The following is a 16,738-nucleotide window of genomic DNA, read 5'->3' as shown; positions in this document are numbered from 1 at the left end:
GAAAACTACAAAATGCTACTGAAATAAATTGAAAAGGAAACAAAGAAGTGGAATTAGACATCCATGCTCATGGATTGAAAGAATTAATATAATTAAAATGACCATATTTCCAAAAGTAATCCACAGGTTCAATGCAATCCTTATCAGAATACCAACATCATATTTCACGGCATGAGAAAAAAAAAAAATCCTAAAATTCATGTGGAAGCAAAAAAGAGCCTGAATAGCCAAAGCAAAGCAATCCTGAGCAAAAAGAACAGGTCAGAAGCAATGCCTCACACCTGTAACCCCAACAAGTTTGGAGGCCAGGGCAGGAAGATCAGTTGAGGCCAGGATTTCAAGACCAGCCTGGACAACACAGTGAAATGCTGTCTCTATAAAAAAAAAAATTTTTTTTAATTAGCTGGGTGTGGTGGCATGCACCTGTAGTCCCAGCTACTTGGGAGACTGAGGAAGGAGGATCACTGGAGCCCAGGAATTTGTGGCTGCAGTAAGCTAGGATTACTCTGCACTCTGACCTGGGCAACAGAATGAGACCCTGTCTCAAAAAAAAAAAAAAAAAAAAAAAAAAAAAACTTCTGTACAGCAAAGGAAACAGTCAACAGAGTGAATAAAACCACTTGTTGAATGGGAGACAATATTTGCAAACTATTAATCAACAAGGGATTAATATCCAGGATATATAAGGAACTCAAATAACTCAACAATTAAATAATTCCATTAAGAAGTGGGCTAAGAATATGAATACGATTTTTTTAAAAGAAGACATACAATATGTGAAAAAATGCTCAACATCACTGATTGTCAGGAAATGCAAATCAAAACCATAATGAGATACCACCGTTCCCTAGTTAGAATAGCTACTACTAAAAAGACAAAAAATAACATGCTGGCAAGGATGCAGAGAAAAAGGAACTCATACACTGTTGGTGGGAATGTAAACTAATACAACCACTATGGAAAACAGTATGGAGAATCCTCCAACAACTCAAAATAGACTTACCATACAATCCAGCAATCCTACTACTAGGTATTTATCCAAAGAAAAAAGAAATCTGTATATCACAGGAATACCTGCACTCGCATGTTTATCACAGCCCGATTCACAGTAGCAAAGATAAGGAATCAACATAAGTGTCTATTGATGGACAGATGGATAAAGAAAGTGTGGTATATATACACAGTGAGATACTATTCAGCCATAGAAAAAGAATGAATCATGTCATTTGCAGCAACATGGATGGAAATGGAGGTCATTATGTTAAGTGGGATATGCCAGGCACAGCAAGACAGATACTACACGTTCTCACTCATTGGTGGGAGATAAAACACTTGGTCTTGTGGATCTGAGAATAGAATAATAAATACCAAAGGCCAGGAAGGGGGTGTGGGTGGGAGGGGAGGATGAAGGGAGGTTGATTAGCGGGAACAAGCATACAGTTAGATAGAAGAAATAAGCCCAATATTTGATAGCAAAGTAGAGTGACCATAGTTAGCAACAGTGTATTGTACACTCAAAGTAGCTAGAAGAGAGGACTTGAAATGTTACTGATACATAGACATAAATACTAAAGGTGATGGATACTCCAAATACACTACACTGGTTTGATTTTATGCATGTAACAGATACTCATAGGTACCCTATAAATATGTAAAATACTTTGTATCAGTAAAAAAGATGCATGCAGATGTAAAAAAAAGTGCACATATGGCAAATAGGAGAAATATAATATTTTTGATATCTCAAATTAGAAAAAGAATTATTCAAAAATTCTCTGTGATTAAAACTTGTTAGCATGACCCATTGACTTTATCTGATATAAGAGGTACTCACAAATCAAGTTAGGACTTGAAAATTATTTCTTTATCAAAATGAGATCCAAAGATGGTAGAAAGTAGCAGGAAATATTTGGAATTGCTGCTGCTCTTGGTTAAGCAATAAAGATGGTTTTGCAGATTAAAGAATCAACAAGACTAACAAGGCTGGGCATGGTGTCTTACACCTGTAATCCAGCACTTTGGGAGGTGGAGGTGGGAGGAACGCTTGAGGCCAGGAGTTCGAGACCAGCCTGGCCAACATGGTGAAACCCCGTCTCTACTAAAAATACAAAAATTAGCCGGGCGTGGTGGTGCACGCTTGTAATCCCAGCTACTCAGGAGGCTGAGGCAGAAGAATCGCTTGAACTCGGGAGGCGGAGATTGCAGTGAACTGAGACTGTGCCACTGCACTCCAGCCTGGGTGACAGAGCGATACTCTGTCTCAAAAAACAAACAAAAAACCTAACAAAAATAATACAACGTATTTTGAATTCTGCTCCATTGTTCTGCCGTTTTTTCATCTTAAACTGTGTATTGAACCTCATCACTTAGTTTCTTTCAACTTCCCTTTTTTATTTCGAAAGCCTTGTACTAACCTCTTTTGTTGACAGAGCAGCCGTGAACCCTGTCTCCAATTGTTTCCAGTTCTGTGTTTCCTAGAATTATTGCTACTTCTCATTTTATGGGGAAAAATAGCACCTCCTCTATTTGCAAGTACAGAAGCTAGGAGAGTGACCTGCCTGTGAAGGTGATGTAGGGAGTGGACAGAAACTGGCAGGAGTAACTTGAAGAAGTGAATCTTATTGGCACTTTAAAAATGTTTTCCCCCTGGAAATTGAAAACCAGAGCTCTGGAGGGAATATTTTATCATGCAGAAATAAAATTGGAACCTGCTTGAAAAAAAAAATCAACTAAACTGAATGTAATGTAATAGCTTGAGCATTCCAGTCCCAGGCATGTTCTATTAACACAGGTTCCCCTTTGAAGGGCCCCAGAGAAGTGTTTCCCAACCAGCCTGTGGATAGGGTGCATCCAAACCCCTGGAATACTGGTGAAAAATGCATATTTTCAAACCTGTCAAAATTATTAGACCTGACAAGGGGTCCAAGAATCTGCATTTTTAATGAGCATCCCTGTCCATCATTGGATGCTGTCCTGCACTTAGGTAGGGAGTCATTTGGAATTTCTCCCAGCATTAGCTGATGCTCTCATAAATCAGTATCTTTTTCGTGTTTTTGTTTTTGTTTTTTTTCCTAGAAGGAGTCTGCATGTAGCGCAGGCTGGAGTGCAGTGGCGTGATCTCGGCTCACTGCAATCTCCGCCTCCCGGGTTCACGCCATTCTCCTGCCTCAGCCTCCCGAGTAGCTGGGACTACAGGCGCCCGTCACCACGCCCAGCTAATTTTTTGTATTTTTAGTAGAGACGGAGGTTTCACGTGTTAGCCAGGATGGTCTTGGTCTCCTGACCTCGTGATCAGCCCGCCTTGGCCTCCCAAAGTGCTGGGATTACAGGCGTGAGCCACTGCGCCCGGCCCATAAATCAGTATCTTTTACAAGCCCCAGGATTGCAGTACACACATGTACAGAAACTCCTGCTGCATGGGTAGCTACTGCCCAAGGTCAGCTATGAGTTCTCTGGGGCCAAGCAGAGTGCCCCCAAAGGCCTGGCACCATCCTCTGGGCAGGCCTCTTTGCTGCTGAGAACCGCTCCTTCCTAAAGATTACAAAAGGAATTTCTTAAGTCCTTTATCCCCCCATTAAAAAGCCCTGAAATGGAACCTGAGCCTCCCAGTGTGCTGGCACCTGGTCACAAGTGTCTTCATCAGAGGCCTGCTCACTGGTGAGGTTGCTTTGTGTGCACAACAGACTCACCTACTCTGAGCGGGAAATCCACTTCCTTGTTGCTTTTCAAAACAGAAGCCATCCTGGCTGTCTACAGCCAATAAACACCCATTCATGAATATTTTATTAGGCTCTTACTCTGTGTTCTTTTAGGCTCCAAAGATACCAGGAAATGAGAAAAAAAAAAAAAGGTCCCTGTCCTTAGAGAGCCAACCTGCTGGCCACATCCGTTATGCGCATGTCCATCTTCCGCCTGTTGGGCACATAGATGATTTAGACAGCATGAGCACATCCAGAGCTGTGTCCTCATTCTTGTTCTGACTTCTTTTGTTCTATTTACGTTGCCTTATGCAAAACTGAGCTAAAAACAGTGGCTTCTCACGATGGTTTCGGAACACATCACAGACAATTGGGAGATGATGCTTCCTATCTAGGAAGCTTTATCAGCCTGCTTGGGCTCTCTGGGAGGCAGTCTCTCTGAATTTTATGTAAACATTAGAACAATTGACTTTCTGTTTTGATGTCCTTGGACTATCACTTAGGAAAGATTTATGTTGCTTTGGCCTCTGTTTCCTCCTGGTTCCTAAAGGCCTTTTGTACTGACATGAGTTTCAATCCTTGGTTATTTTGTGTTGGGATGAGGTTCACGGGTAGAATTGCAGAAGACTCTAGAGAGAAGAGTGGGGGAATCTCCTTTAGGCATGAAAAGTAAACGGGTAAATTTCACATAAAGAAATGATAATTCATATGTATGATTTTCCCAATGTGGTTCCCGGATCACTGGTGATAGACAGGATGTTTTTATTTGAAATATTGCTGAAGTCATTTATTTTGTTACATTTAGTTTGATCGTGGCAAATAATACTGGTCTTTTACTTATGACAGGTTTCCTTTCGTTACAAGTTTGTTGAAATAATAAAGCTAAATATTAAATAATCACATAGGTGACATATGGGTATGAGAAAAATCACAAGGTTGGTACACAAATAATTGAGGTTTGGGAAGTGCTAGACGAATGGAAGGCCAGGAGCAAGTGTCTTGTAGGAAAACTCCCAACCTGCAAGGTCAAAGTCTCCCAGCTCTCACCCACAGTAAGCAGGAAGCCGGTAGAGGTGAGTTTTAATTTCAGATGGAAAAGAAATTATCTGTATGTGCCAACTAGCAAGGTCTCTATGTTCAGTTTAACCAGTAATTGAGTGTCTACCCTGGAAAAGGAAATATCCCAAGTTTAGGGGGAGAGGGGAGGCAGAGGATCCAAGGCAAACCTGTATAGCAGGAGACTTGGGAGATTATGAGAGCCTTAGATCAGGAGCAGTTTTATTGCCTGCTGAGAGGTCAGAGAGGATCAATGTAGAGAAAGGGACATTAAGTCTTCTAGTGAATCTGTTACTGGCCAGGGTGCCTTCCCCAGAAGTTTGCCACTGATTTTATGACAAAAGACAGTTGCAGATGGATGATGGTGAGCAACTATCTCAAATACAGCAAGCGCCAGGCCAAGCATGGTGGCTCACGTCTGTAATCCTTGCACTTTGAGAGGCCGAGGCAGGAAGATGGCCTGAGCTCAGGAGTTTGAGAGCAGCCTGGGCAACATGGCGAAACCCTGTCTCTACTAAAAATACAAAAATTAGCCAGGTGTGGTGGCGCACATCTGTAATCCCAGCTACTGGCGAGGCTGAGGCATGAGAATTGCTTGAACCCAGAGGTAGAGGTTGCATGCAGTGAGCTGAGATCACGTCACTGAACTCCAGCCTGAGCAACAGAGCAAGACTCTGTCTCCAAAATATATATGTGGCAGGCTCTAGATGATGCTGAAAGTTTAAAAGTACTTATTACCATTGTTGGATTTTATTTTCAAATATGAAAACAGAGAAAACAGAGAAAAACTAAATGGAGAAGAGCCATTTCCCCTAATTATATTTGAAACAGAGTCTAGAGATGGAATTGTAATTTTATTCCTTCTTTCACTCTGTGATTTTATGGATTGGGTCCAGGATTGCAAGCCCTCTGGGCTGTGACCCCTCCACTCCTAGCCCCATTACGTCTAAGTGAATCCCTTTGGAACCAGACACCAAAATTCACCTTTCAGTTAAAAGACCTCCCAGTCCTTGTAAACCAAAAAGCTGCTGCCAGGGTGAGGGTTCCTGTTCTCTTCGCTGTGTGTAGCTGTTCAGGCTGCAGAGGACCCTCCACCTAGCACATGCATTTTGTGGGGGTGCAGGTGAGAAATTCCTCACGAAGAGATAAGAAACAAGGCAGAGCGGACCCATGCTACTGAAATAAACCACACATTCTAACAGGTACTTAGGTAGGATGTAGAATCTAAGTCGCCTAAGTCACCCAGTCCTCTAATCACCAATAATTTTCAGTCTAAAAATCATACCCTTTGGATTTTTCTTTTGCTTTTTGTGAATAAATGAACAGTCTTACACTTGATGTCTGAGTGTTGAGTTTCTGTTTAGAACAAGTGAGGAAACTCAACTGAGATCCTTAGCTTGAGTTTAACTCGTCCCTGTGGTCCTGGTCACCGCTGTCATTATAGAGAGAATGATGCCATCATCTACCTTCCCGTGCACTCACCTGCTGCTGGGACCACTTATTTACAGCAGATCTCTGTAGGCTAAAAGGTAAAGTTTCAAGGGTTGGAATCTCTGTACCAGGTGAAGGCTGCACGTAAGTTGATAGGAACGATGGATGAGACCATGTACTTGGGGGAAATATGCAGTGTAAAACTAGCTCATAACTAGGGGTGCTGTCCTATGAAGTGCATATACCAACACAAACCTGCATTTGGACCCAGGACACAACACTTCCAAACTGAGTGACCTTGGACAACCAATTTAAAATCTGATTTTCAATTTCCCTCCTGGAAAAAAAACAAAAAACAAAACAAAACAAAAACTGGGTGATGCTGAGGCTTAAATGAAAGAAGAGGACCTCCACACAGTGAGTCTCTTTGCTCTCTCAACCTTAGCCCTCAGTGCTGTGTCTTTCAGTCTCTTTTCTTTGCCTTTATCCTGCCCCTTTTTTGCCCCACATTTGGTTTTTTAATTCTTTGAACAGCCACAATTTAAAACTAAAGTATATTTTAAAATATGGGTATTTATCAAATACATCTATATCTTCTCTTGTATGAACCCTTAAAATCACTTTTAACATTTACTTTTTGAAATACTCCATGTCTGAAAGCAAAAATCAGTGGCTTTTAAAATGGGTTTGTGTGTTTGGGGCTGGTGGTGGGGTTAGCTTTAACTATTAATAACATTGTAAGTGAATGACTCTTATTAGCAAAAAGATTCTGTTAGTTTAGATTTTGGGATGTGTCTTGAGTGATTTTTCTGGCATGAGGACCATAAACCACAGCCTGCCTTGGGGTGATTACATAATCTCTGCATTCATATCAGCTTCACAACGTGTAAATGTAGCCATATTAATGTTTGTTTGGGGTAATCTAGCACTGGATTGGACTCAGCTCTGCTGGGTGGAATAAGAGAAGACATGGCAGTATCATAGTCACACGCAGGGACTCTAAGATGCTGCAGGAGTAGAGAGCTAATCTGACTTGAGACTTTGAACCAAGCCTGGACAGTATAAGGTCTTTCTACAGGTTCTCACTTCTCATATAGGGTTTGTGCAGCCAAGAGTCATTACGAAATGGTGGTTCCCAGGGGCACATGGTCGCATCACAGTTTATCCTTGTTCAATTCATGTCTCATTTTTCTGAGGTTGTCTGTGATGTAAGACCTATGGAGGAACCTGCTGACTTCTCATGTTTGTTCCATTCAGTCCTTCATTGACCATTTCTTTGAGTGCTCTCTATAAAGCAGGCACATTGTTCATGGTACCCAAATGTGTGAATTCCGGGCCCTGCCTTTCCTGGATGAAAGGTGTGGTGAGAGATGTATCTGCAAGCAAGCATTTAGGCTATGTGCTGCTTCTGGGTATCCAAGGCACTTTGAGGGCTTTAAGCAGGTAGGGCTAACTATTGGTGGCACACAGGAGAAGGAAATCCTTTTTAAGGTATGTGACGTCTGTGGTGAATGTTGAAGGCCAAGGCGTTGACACCTGACTTCCAGCCCTGCAAGTCTGCATCTGCACCCAACCTTGGCTCATCCCCTAATTGCCAGTTTTCTGGTGTCTGAAATGGGAGGACAGTGTCTACCTATCCTATCTCTGGAGGCTGAAGCAAGGCCAGTGAGACAGTGTGGACACTTCCCTGTCTGGGGGTTCTCCCATGTGCCCCAGCAACCTGAGCCTGCAAGACAGTGGGTTGGCTGAGGTTTGAGGTTCAGTGTGTGACTGTGAACTTCAGGTGTGTCCCCTTTAGATCAGACCAAGACATTCTTCTCTAATCGAGTTTGTCATTGTAGTTCAATTCTGAGTAAATCCTAGTTCTTTCTCTTGCCTACTGTGAGCTTGCAGAGATTATTTAACCAATTAGAATCTTAGGTTTCTTATCTGCAAAATGAAGATGATAATTGTATTCGCCTGTTTTCACATTGCTATGAAGAAATCCCTGAGACTGGGTAATTTATAAAGAAAAGAGGTTGAATTGGCTCACGGTTCCACAAGCTGTACAGGAAGCATGATGCTGGCATCTGCTCAGCTTCTGGGGAGGCCTCAGGAAACTTACAATCATGGTGGAAGGTAAAGGGGGAGCAGGCACTTCATGTGGCCAGAGAAGGAGCAAGAGTGAGGGGGAGGGGTGCCATACATTTTTAAACAACCAGATCTTCCTAGAACTCTCACGAGAACAGCACCAAGGTGAGGGTGCTAAACCATTCATGAGAAATCACTCCCATGATCCAATCACCTCCCACCAGGCCCCACCTCCAACACTGGGGATTACAATTCAACATGAGATTTGGGTAGGGACACAGATCTGAACTGTATCAGCAATAGCAAATTCTTCATCAAGTGGTTGTGAGGAGCCATGAGTAGGACCCATCATGTTCCAAACATGGTAAAGGGGTGTCATATGATAAATTATCAAAGAAAATATTAGCAAATATTTTAATTCTATTGTCTAAATTTCTGTCACTTATACTGCAACTTTTACTACCTTTTCAAGCAAACTCTCAATCTAATATGAATATAGAGTTTTGATGTCATATTTCACATATGTTCTATCTGGACCTGTAATGCACATTTAAGAACAACAGGGATGGCTTCATACTCTAACGTGTTCCTTGGCTGCTATGTGCAAGTGTTGTGAGTTTCGAGGACCTCCTGAACTGCATGTTGAGACATGAAAAGAAGCAAGCACATAGACACTTGGCACCACTGGGAAACGGTGCTTTCTTGTGCAGGGATGAAGAATGTTTGTTTATCTGAAAGGAAGGAGTTGACTGATTCATGAACCATTTTCTCTCCTCCAAATGTTCTATGGCTCAAATCCTCCCTGCACTCTGAAGCAGCCCTATCACGGCCCCTGCCATCTTCTCAGTGACAAAGCCCTCAAATGCTCAGGTCTTTCAGACATGGTTGCCTGTTCTTTCAAGGACTTAGGGCAAGGATGTGGGGAAGCATTTCCCTGGACTGAGGGTGGCACTTGCCCGAGGCTTAGGCTGGCACTGCTCTGTAGCCTAAAACTGCATAACCATTTGGCAGTCCCTTCCAAATCCAACCCATCAACCTATTAATTGGGATGGGGATTAATACTGCCAGGAGGTCCTCTGTTTCTCCGTGTGTTCCTTTGGAAGTCTGATGACAGCGTTTTCCACTTGTTTTGTCTCATAGGAACTGGTGAAAGTGGGAAAAGCACCTTTATCAAGCAGATGAGAATTATCCATGGGTCTGGTTACAGCGATGAAGACAGAAAGGGTTTCACGAAGCTGGTTTACCAAAACATATTCACCGCCATGCAAGCCATGATCAGAGCGATGGACACGCTAAGGATACAATATGTGTGTGAGCAGAATAAGGTAACGTGCTTAGCGGGTACTTGCCCTATTTGTGAACGTGTGCCTGCCCACTCTGGTTAGCACAAAGATTCCCTGAGTGCTTTGGTCAGATGCCAGAAGAAGCTCTTGATCCCTGGGGTGGCATCGAGAGGAGTTTGAGGAATTTAGTTACCCCCTGGTCTTCTTTCTGCAGGACTTCTCTCATGGTGCTAGCATGAGGCTACCCAGCATGCAGGGATTCCAAAGTTTGGGCTGTTATTTAGGTTGCTTATTTCCGGCGCAGAGAAAAGGAAGTCATACATTTTCTCTTTCTGCCTAGAGACCCAGTTAATTTCTTCACTGGAGCCATGGGGACATTGGGTTTACAGTGGCCAGCGTTTCAAGAATTCCCAGTCTCAGGAAATGTTTTCACTAATTGGTGCAGACTACTGAGAAATCAGTGGGTTTTGTTTGTTTGTGTTGGGAGTTCACCCATCTTGGGAACTAAGCGAAGGCTCATGAGAACAATGCTAACGGCTCAGCCAGCAATGTGCTTCCGTAAAGTGCTGGTGTCAAGCTGCCGTTTGCTTTCCCCTCACCACCAGTTATTTAAAATAAAAATCTGCTGAAAACCGGAGGAAAATAATGAGGCAGGAATGAGAGAGAAGGAAAATAAAATTTTATATGGTACACTGGAATGCAAATCCAAAGGAGAATAATACTGTGTCTGAGTTCATTAAGCAACTATATTAGAAATCAGAGTTTATTTAAAATAATTGATACCAAATTACAACATGACATGATGATAAAGAGAAAAATTCTGTGTCAGATGGGTCTCTCGTGGGTCTGTGAAAAAGGAATTTAGCTAGTAAAATGCCAGAATTGCATGGGCTTTAATATGGACCCCTAAGGACAACTTTATTATGAACTTGTGGCACCTACACTCATATATATATATGATTAAAAAGACTGGACGTAGTGGCTCACACCTGTAATCCCAGCACTTTGGGAGGCCAAGGCGGGCCGATCATGAGATCAGGAGATTGAGACCATCCTGGCTAACACAGTAAAACCTCATCTCTACTAAAAACTACAAAAAATTGGCCAGGTGTGGTGGCAGGTGCCTGTAGTCCCAGCTGCTCAGGAGGCTGAGGCAGGAGAATGGTGTGAACCCAGGAGGCGGAGCTTGCAGTGAGCCAATATCGCACCATTGCACTCCAGCCTGGGCCACAGAGCGAGACTCCGTCTCAAAGGGGGAAAAAAAAAGTTTTAAAGCAATCAATTTAAATTTTTATGGGATTACATAGTAAAAAACAGTAGGCCCCAAATTTTAGACTTACCTTTACCTCATCTCTACAATCTATGTCTTTACCATCATGTCCTTGCAGCCCTGAAGAAATGAAGGAACACATCTTGCCTACAATTTCACCCTGCAACAGAGTTATGCTAAAAATTGTGTGGGGTGGACCGGGCACGGTGGCTCACGCCTGTAATCCCAGCACTTTGGGAGGCTGAGGCAGGTGGATCATCTGAGGTCAGGAGTTCGAGACCAGCCTGGCCAACATAGCGAAACCCCGTCTCTACTAAAATTACAAAACATTAGCTGGGCATGGTGGTGGGCACCTGTAATCCCAGCTACTAGGGAGGCTGAGGCAGGAGAATCACTTGAACCCAGGAGGTGGAGGTTGCAGTGAACCGAGATTGTGCCATCGCACTCCAGCCTGGGCAACAAGAGTGAAACTCCATCTCAAAAAACAAAACAAAACAAAACGAAACAAAAAAATTGTGTGGGGTGAATTAACCTACAGCAAGGGTATCCAATCTTCTGGCTTCCCTGGGCCACACTGGAAGAATTGTTTTGAGCCACACGTAAAATACACTAACGCTCACAATAGCTGATGAGCTTAAAAAAAAATTGCAAAAAATCTCATTCTGTTTTAAGAAATCTCATTCTGTTTTATGAATTTGTGTTGTGCTGCATTTAAAACTGTCCTGGGCTGCATGTGGCCCAGGGGCCATGGGTTGGACAAGCTTGGCCTACCGTATATCTGGTGTGAAGTAAGGTGAGAGGCACACACTGAGCCACTAGGAGATTCTAGAAGTGACTGAGATGATTCCTTTAAACATTGCTGTATCTTTTTGAAAAGGTACAGTTCTTTTTTTACTTACCCTTTCTAATGTACTCTCAAAATTAGGCTTTCTGTGGAGATTTAAGATTACTTCAGAGAAGTGGCATGGCAGGAATGTTCTTGGGGGTGATTTCAGTTCATCTGTTTTCCCCTGTTGTAAAATGCGTTTTGTTTACCAGTCGTGGTGAGGTGACTGGGCGAAGCTTGGAATTCAAGGATGGGTTTGTAAACAGACCCACTGGGGAGAAAAGGCTCATGTGTAAGCCACTTCTGCTTACGTTGGCAGCAGCGTTTGTAAAACCTAATCAGCTTAGTTATCAAGGCTTTAGGTTTTTGCTTTTGTTTTGTTTTTCCTCTTGATCTTCTAGACGTACTTAGTTTATATTTTAAACAAAATGGTTTTATGTGGTTTGACATCTACCACTGTCTCCTTTTCTCTTGACCTTAATTCTTTTGTCTAGGCCATCTCTGTTTGCCCGCTAATCTGTATTAGTTTCCTAGGGCTGTTATAACAAAGTACTTAAGATTGGATGGCTTAAGACAGAAATTTATTGTTTTTACAGTTCTGCAAGCTAAAGGGCCAAAACCAAGGTTGATTGGTTCTGACTGGAGGCTCTGAGAGAATCTGTTGCCGGCTTTCCCTGGCTTCTGGTGGTGGCTGGAAATCCTTGCTGTCCGTTAGCTTGTAGACACTTGCCTCCAACCTCTGCCTCTGCCTTCGTCTGGCATTCTCCCCCGTGTCTGTGTGTCCACGGCACTGTCCTCTCTGGGTCTGTGTCCAAATTTCCCTTTTCTTATAAGGACACCAGTCGCTGGATTACGGTCCACCCTAATCCAGTATGACCTTATCTTATCTTGCTTGCATCTACAGAGACCCTCTTTCCAAATAAGGTTACACACTCTGAAGTTTTGGGTCAGCATGAGCTTCGGGGGAACACAATTCAACTCCTCTGGCTCCCCAAGATTCATGTCCATCCCATGTGCAACATACATCCACTCCATCCCAACATCCCTAAAAGTCAACCCATTCCAGCATCAACTCTAAGACCCTAATTCTAATCCAAATATCAACTCAAAAAGTCCCAAATCAGGCTGGGCACAGTGGGTTTTGCCTGTAATCCCAGCACTTTGAGAGGCAGAGGTGAGTGGCCATCTCTTGAGCCCAGGGTTTTGAGACCAGCCTGGGCAACATGGTGAAACCCCATCTCTAAAAAAAAAAATACAAAAATTAGCCGGGTGTGATAGTGCATGCTTGTAATCCCAGCTACTCGGGAGGCTGAGGTGGGAGGATCCACTGAGCCTGCGAAGCCGAGGTTGCAGTGAGCTGAGAATGGTGCCTCTGCACTCCAGCCTGGGGACAGAGTGAAACTCTGTTTAAAAACAAACAAACAAACAAAAAATCCCAAATCTCATTGTCTAAATTAGATATGGGTGAGATTCTGGGTACAAACCATCCCGGGCAGGATTCCTCTCCATCCATGACTGTGAAACTAGGATACAAGTCCATTGTACCTCCTGTCTCCTCCTTACTTGCCATGTCTGGCTCAAGTATCTCAATTCCTGTTGTATAAACTTTCTCAGACACCTGAGATGAACTGAATGCTAAAATGGCTTAAGGATAGGCAGAAGGTGGAATGGAAAGAACACTGGATTGGCTCTAAAAAATCTGGGCTTTGCTCATGGTTCCACTGTGGGTCTAGGGCTGGAGTCTGCAAACTTTTCTGTAAAGGGCCAGGGAGTCAATATTTGTGGGCTATATGATCTCTGTTGGAACTACCTAGTTCTGCTGTTGTAGTGCAGAAAGCAGATATAGGCAATATCTAATAAGTAAACAAATAAGTGTGGCTAAGTTATAAACTCTACTTACAGAATTTATAGTAAGAATAGTAAGTTAAGAATACAGTTGAGAATAGTAAGAACTATTTTTGACTCATGGGCCATGCAAAAAATCCACAGTCCATGAATGGATTTAATCAATGGGCTGTACTTTGCTGACCCTGGTCCTGGGGAAGCTGTACTGTTTCTGTTTTTCTATTTTCTTATCTGTTGAATGAGACATGCTCTGTTTACTTTATAAGCCAATATGAGCAAAAGGAAGTGATTTACAAATTAAATGACCCTCGAGAAACACAAGGTTATTATTGGGGCAAGTTCAAAAATCAGAAATAGGCTCATTTTCTTTTTATTACTTGTTTAGGTCATTTTCATCAATTTATTCTCTATCATTTTCCTGTGGCTATTATTTCTAATCATTTTTTCTCAGGGCTAGTCTTGATTCCAAACATGAAACTGTAACAAAGTACCATGCTTAGGTCATAAAATGATAAAATGATTAGTGGTTCAGTCGTATTCAGTGATAGTTTAGGAGGCATGCTATATGTTATCTTCTTTACAAAGTATTGTATAACTTGAAACGATTAGTTATGGCAGGGATGAACAAAACTTTAGCTTTTATTTTCACAGTGGTGCAGTCTTCTCCTCATTTCTTATTGCTGAGTATTTCTGTATTATCTGCTGTTTTTTTCCGTTTGTTTCTGTTTCTGTTTCAGAGCTACATTTTCTTATGTATGTAGAAGAGAATTAAAAGTGGTTTTAGAGGGTTTTATTTTAATTGTTAGTGAGATTATTGCTCAGCTAGGCTGTTGAAAGTCTTTGCCTATTACTTGACAGGCCACTTATTAAAGGAAATTTATCAGAAATTTAGTTCCGCATTTGTTTTTTTTAACTAACATGTTTTTTCAATTAAGACATAGCCTTGAAGATTTTTTCTTATACCTTGCCTGCTTATTTTATTTTTTTATTTTTTATTTTTTATTTTTTATTTTTTTTGAGACGGAGTCTCGCTCTGTCGCCCAGGCTGGAGTGCAGTGGCGCGATCTCGGCTCACTGCAAGCTCCGCCTCCCGGGTTCACGCCATTCTCCTGCCTCAGCCTCCCGAGTAGCTGGGACTACAGGCGCCCACAACCGCGCCCGGCTAATTTTTTGTATTTTTAGTAGAGACGGGGTTTCACCGTGGTCTCGATCTCCTGACCTTGTGATCCGCCCGCCTCGGCCTCCCAAAGTGCTGGGATTACAGGCGTGAGCCACCGCGCCCGGCGCCTGCTTATTTTATTAAGAAAGAAATGATTCATATGTATTTGCTCACTCTGTTGATAAACCTTAATTTTTATGAATGTTTCTCAAGAGTGTTTTATGGGCACAATTCAAATTTATGACTTCTTGAATAAATATTACAAAGGCATTTGCTCAGTGGCAGGGTTCCTAAGTCTTGTTAGTTTATAATTCATGTTTACTTGTGATGATTTCACAGAAGCCTGAAAAGCATCATAATTTTTGCTGTTTGCAGTCTCTTGAACTTGGGAAATTCTCATTCTAGTCCTGTCCCACAGTGAAGGAAAAAAATATGAACCCCTTAAAGGTTCTGTAGTATCTGTTCACATGATGTAGATACAGAATTTCCCAAGGGCAAAGGTCAGCGCTACCTGACATCTCAAAAACGCGTTAGTTCCATATTCAGTAATCACTAGAAAAAAAGAAGGCCTACGGGCTCTTCACAGGTGACCCTAGCTCCCTTGCTGCCCTTCTGCTCTGCTTATAGGAGTGCTAAACTACACTGGGGTCATGTCATATTTGCAAGGGACTTTAATTGTAAGGGCAATCATGACAAGAACCAAAACAAATTTTTAAAAGAAGAGTTAATAGTTGATATGGTTTGGATCTGTGTCTCTGCCCAAATCTCATGTTGAATTGTAATCCCCACTGTTGGAGGTGGGGCCTGTTGGGAGGTGATTGGAGCATGAGGGTGGTTTCTCATGAATGGTTTAGCACCATCCTCTTGGTGCTGTCCTCATGACAGTGAGTGAGTTCTCATGAAATCTGGTTGTTTGAAAGTGTGTGGCACCCCCTCCCTCCCCTGCCTTGTTCCTGCTCTGGCCATGTGATGTGCCTGCTCCGGTCATGTGATGTGCCTGCTCCCCCTTCACCTTACACCATGATTGTAAGTTTCCTGAGGCCTCCCCAGAAGTCGAGCAGATGCCAGCACCCTGCTTCCTGTACAGCTTCCAGAACCATGAGCCAATTAAACCTATTTTCTTTATAAATTGCCCAGTGTCAGGTATTTCTGCTTAGCAATGCAAGAATGGACAAATACAATAATGAAACAGTAAGGGGATTATTTTGCCTGCCATTCCACTCTAAGTATCTAATTTAGAAGGCAATGTTGCTAGAAGTGTGAGGACTGGATTTGTCTTCAGAAAGCATTTTGCTCTTCCATTAGAAGTTTTGCTGCATTCAAAATTCAGTTGAGACTATGGACTTGAGCCGTCCGGTCAACCACCACTCTTGAAAGGTTGAATGTTTTTAATTGAATTGACTCACAAGGCCTCTGCTAATTTTGTTTGAAATTTTTGCAGGTCCCACATTTGGGTAAGGGGATGCCTTTATCACTCAGTCCCTTGAAGTTCCTCTTCTTCCTACTGCTGGGTTTATCAGGCACTAGAACATCCCAAACAATGATTCTCAGTCTTGGCTGCACATTGGAATCACCTGTGGGGCTGTTAGGCCAAGGCCAAGAGTATCATCCCCACAGACTCAAGAGTTCATGCTCTGGAAGGCAGCCTGAGCATGTGGATTGAGTTGTAGGTCCCTCCCAGGTGATTCTGATTGAGCAGCCAGGGTCGAGAACCACTGATAAATATGTGTCTTGACATAATTTGAAGGGGTTCAATTTGGATTCTGCTTTCCTGTTAACCTTTCCACAGCAGGGAGGGAGATTTCTGGCAGTCTTTTCCATGGAATGACCTAATTAATCTCCACCCAAAAGCAAATGCTGTTTGTTTCCTTTGAGTCTTTCAGGGACAGAGCACAGCATCATGCCCAGAGCTCCAGCTCTGAGATGTGGACGGGGGCAGAGGAAGAAGCTGCACCTCATTCTCTCAAAATCACATCAGTGGCGCCTTCTCGCCTTCCTTCTCCTACTGTTGCTACCTAGAAAGCGTAATTTCCTTTTGATGGATAAGGCAATCAGAGATGCAGATTGTGTTAATAACAGGTTGAAGGTGTAGGTTTTGTT

The 16,738-nt window shown here is 42.7% G+C and overlaps 1 protein-coding gene and 1 long non-coding RNA gene across 2 annotated transcripts in view; one reads left to right on the top strand and one right to left on the bottom strand.

Annotated features, from left to right (window-relative positions):
* Positions 1-16,738, top strand: part of GNA14 (G protein subunit alpha 14) — a 224,379-nt gene that overhangs the window by 115,368 nt on the left and 92,273 nt on the right. The window contains 1 exon segment of the mRNA NM_001265908.1: positions 9,396-9,580. Within this exon segment, the coding sequence (NP_001252837.1) occupies positions 9,396-9,580 (185 nt within the window).
* Positions 12,199-16,738, bottom strand: part of LOC144334736 (uncharacterized) — a 72,960-nt gene continuing 68,420 nt past the window's right edge. The window contains exon 5 of the long non-coding RNA XR_013404899.1: positions 12,199-12,460. This is a non-coding gene — a long non-coding RNA (uncharacterized LOC144334736). The remainder of the gene's footprint in view (positions 12,461-16,738) is intronic.

This window comes from Macaca mulatta, chromosome 15 (genome assembly GCF_049350105.2).
Source record: "Macaca mulatta isolate MMU2019108-1 chromosome 15, T2T-MMU8v2.0, whole genome shotgun sequence".
NCBI lineage: Eukaryota > Metazoa > Chordata > Mammalia > Primates > Cercopithecidae > Macaca > Macaca mulatta.
This window is presented reverse-complemented; position numbering and strand designations above follow the sequence as displayed.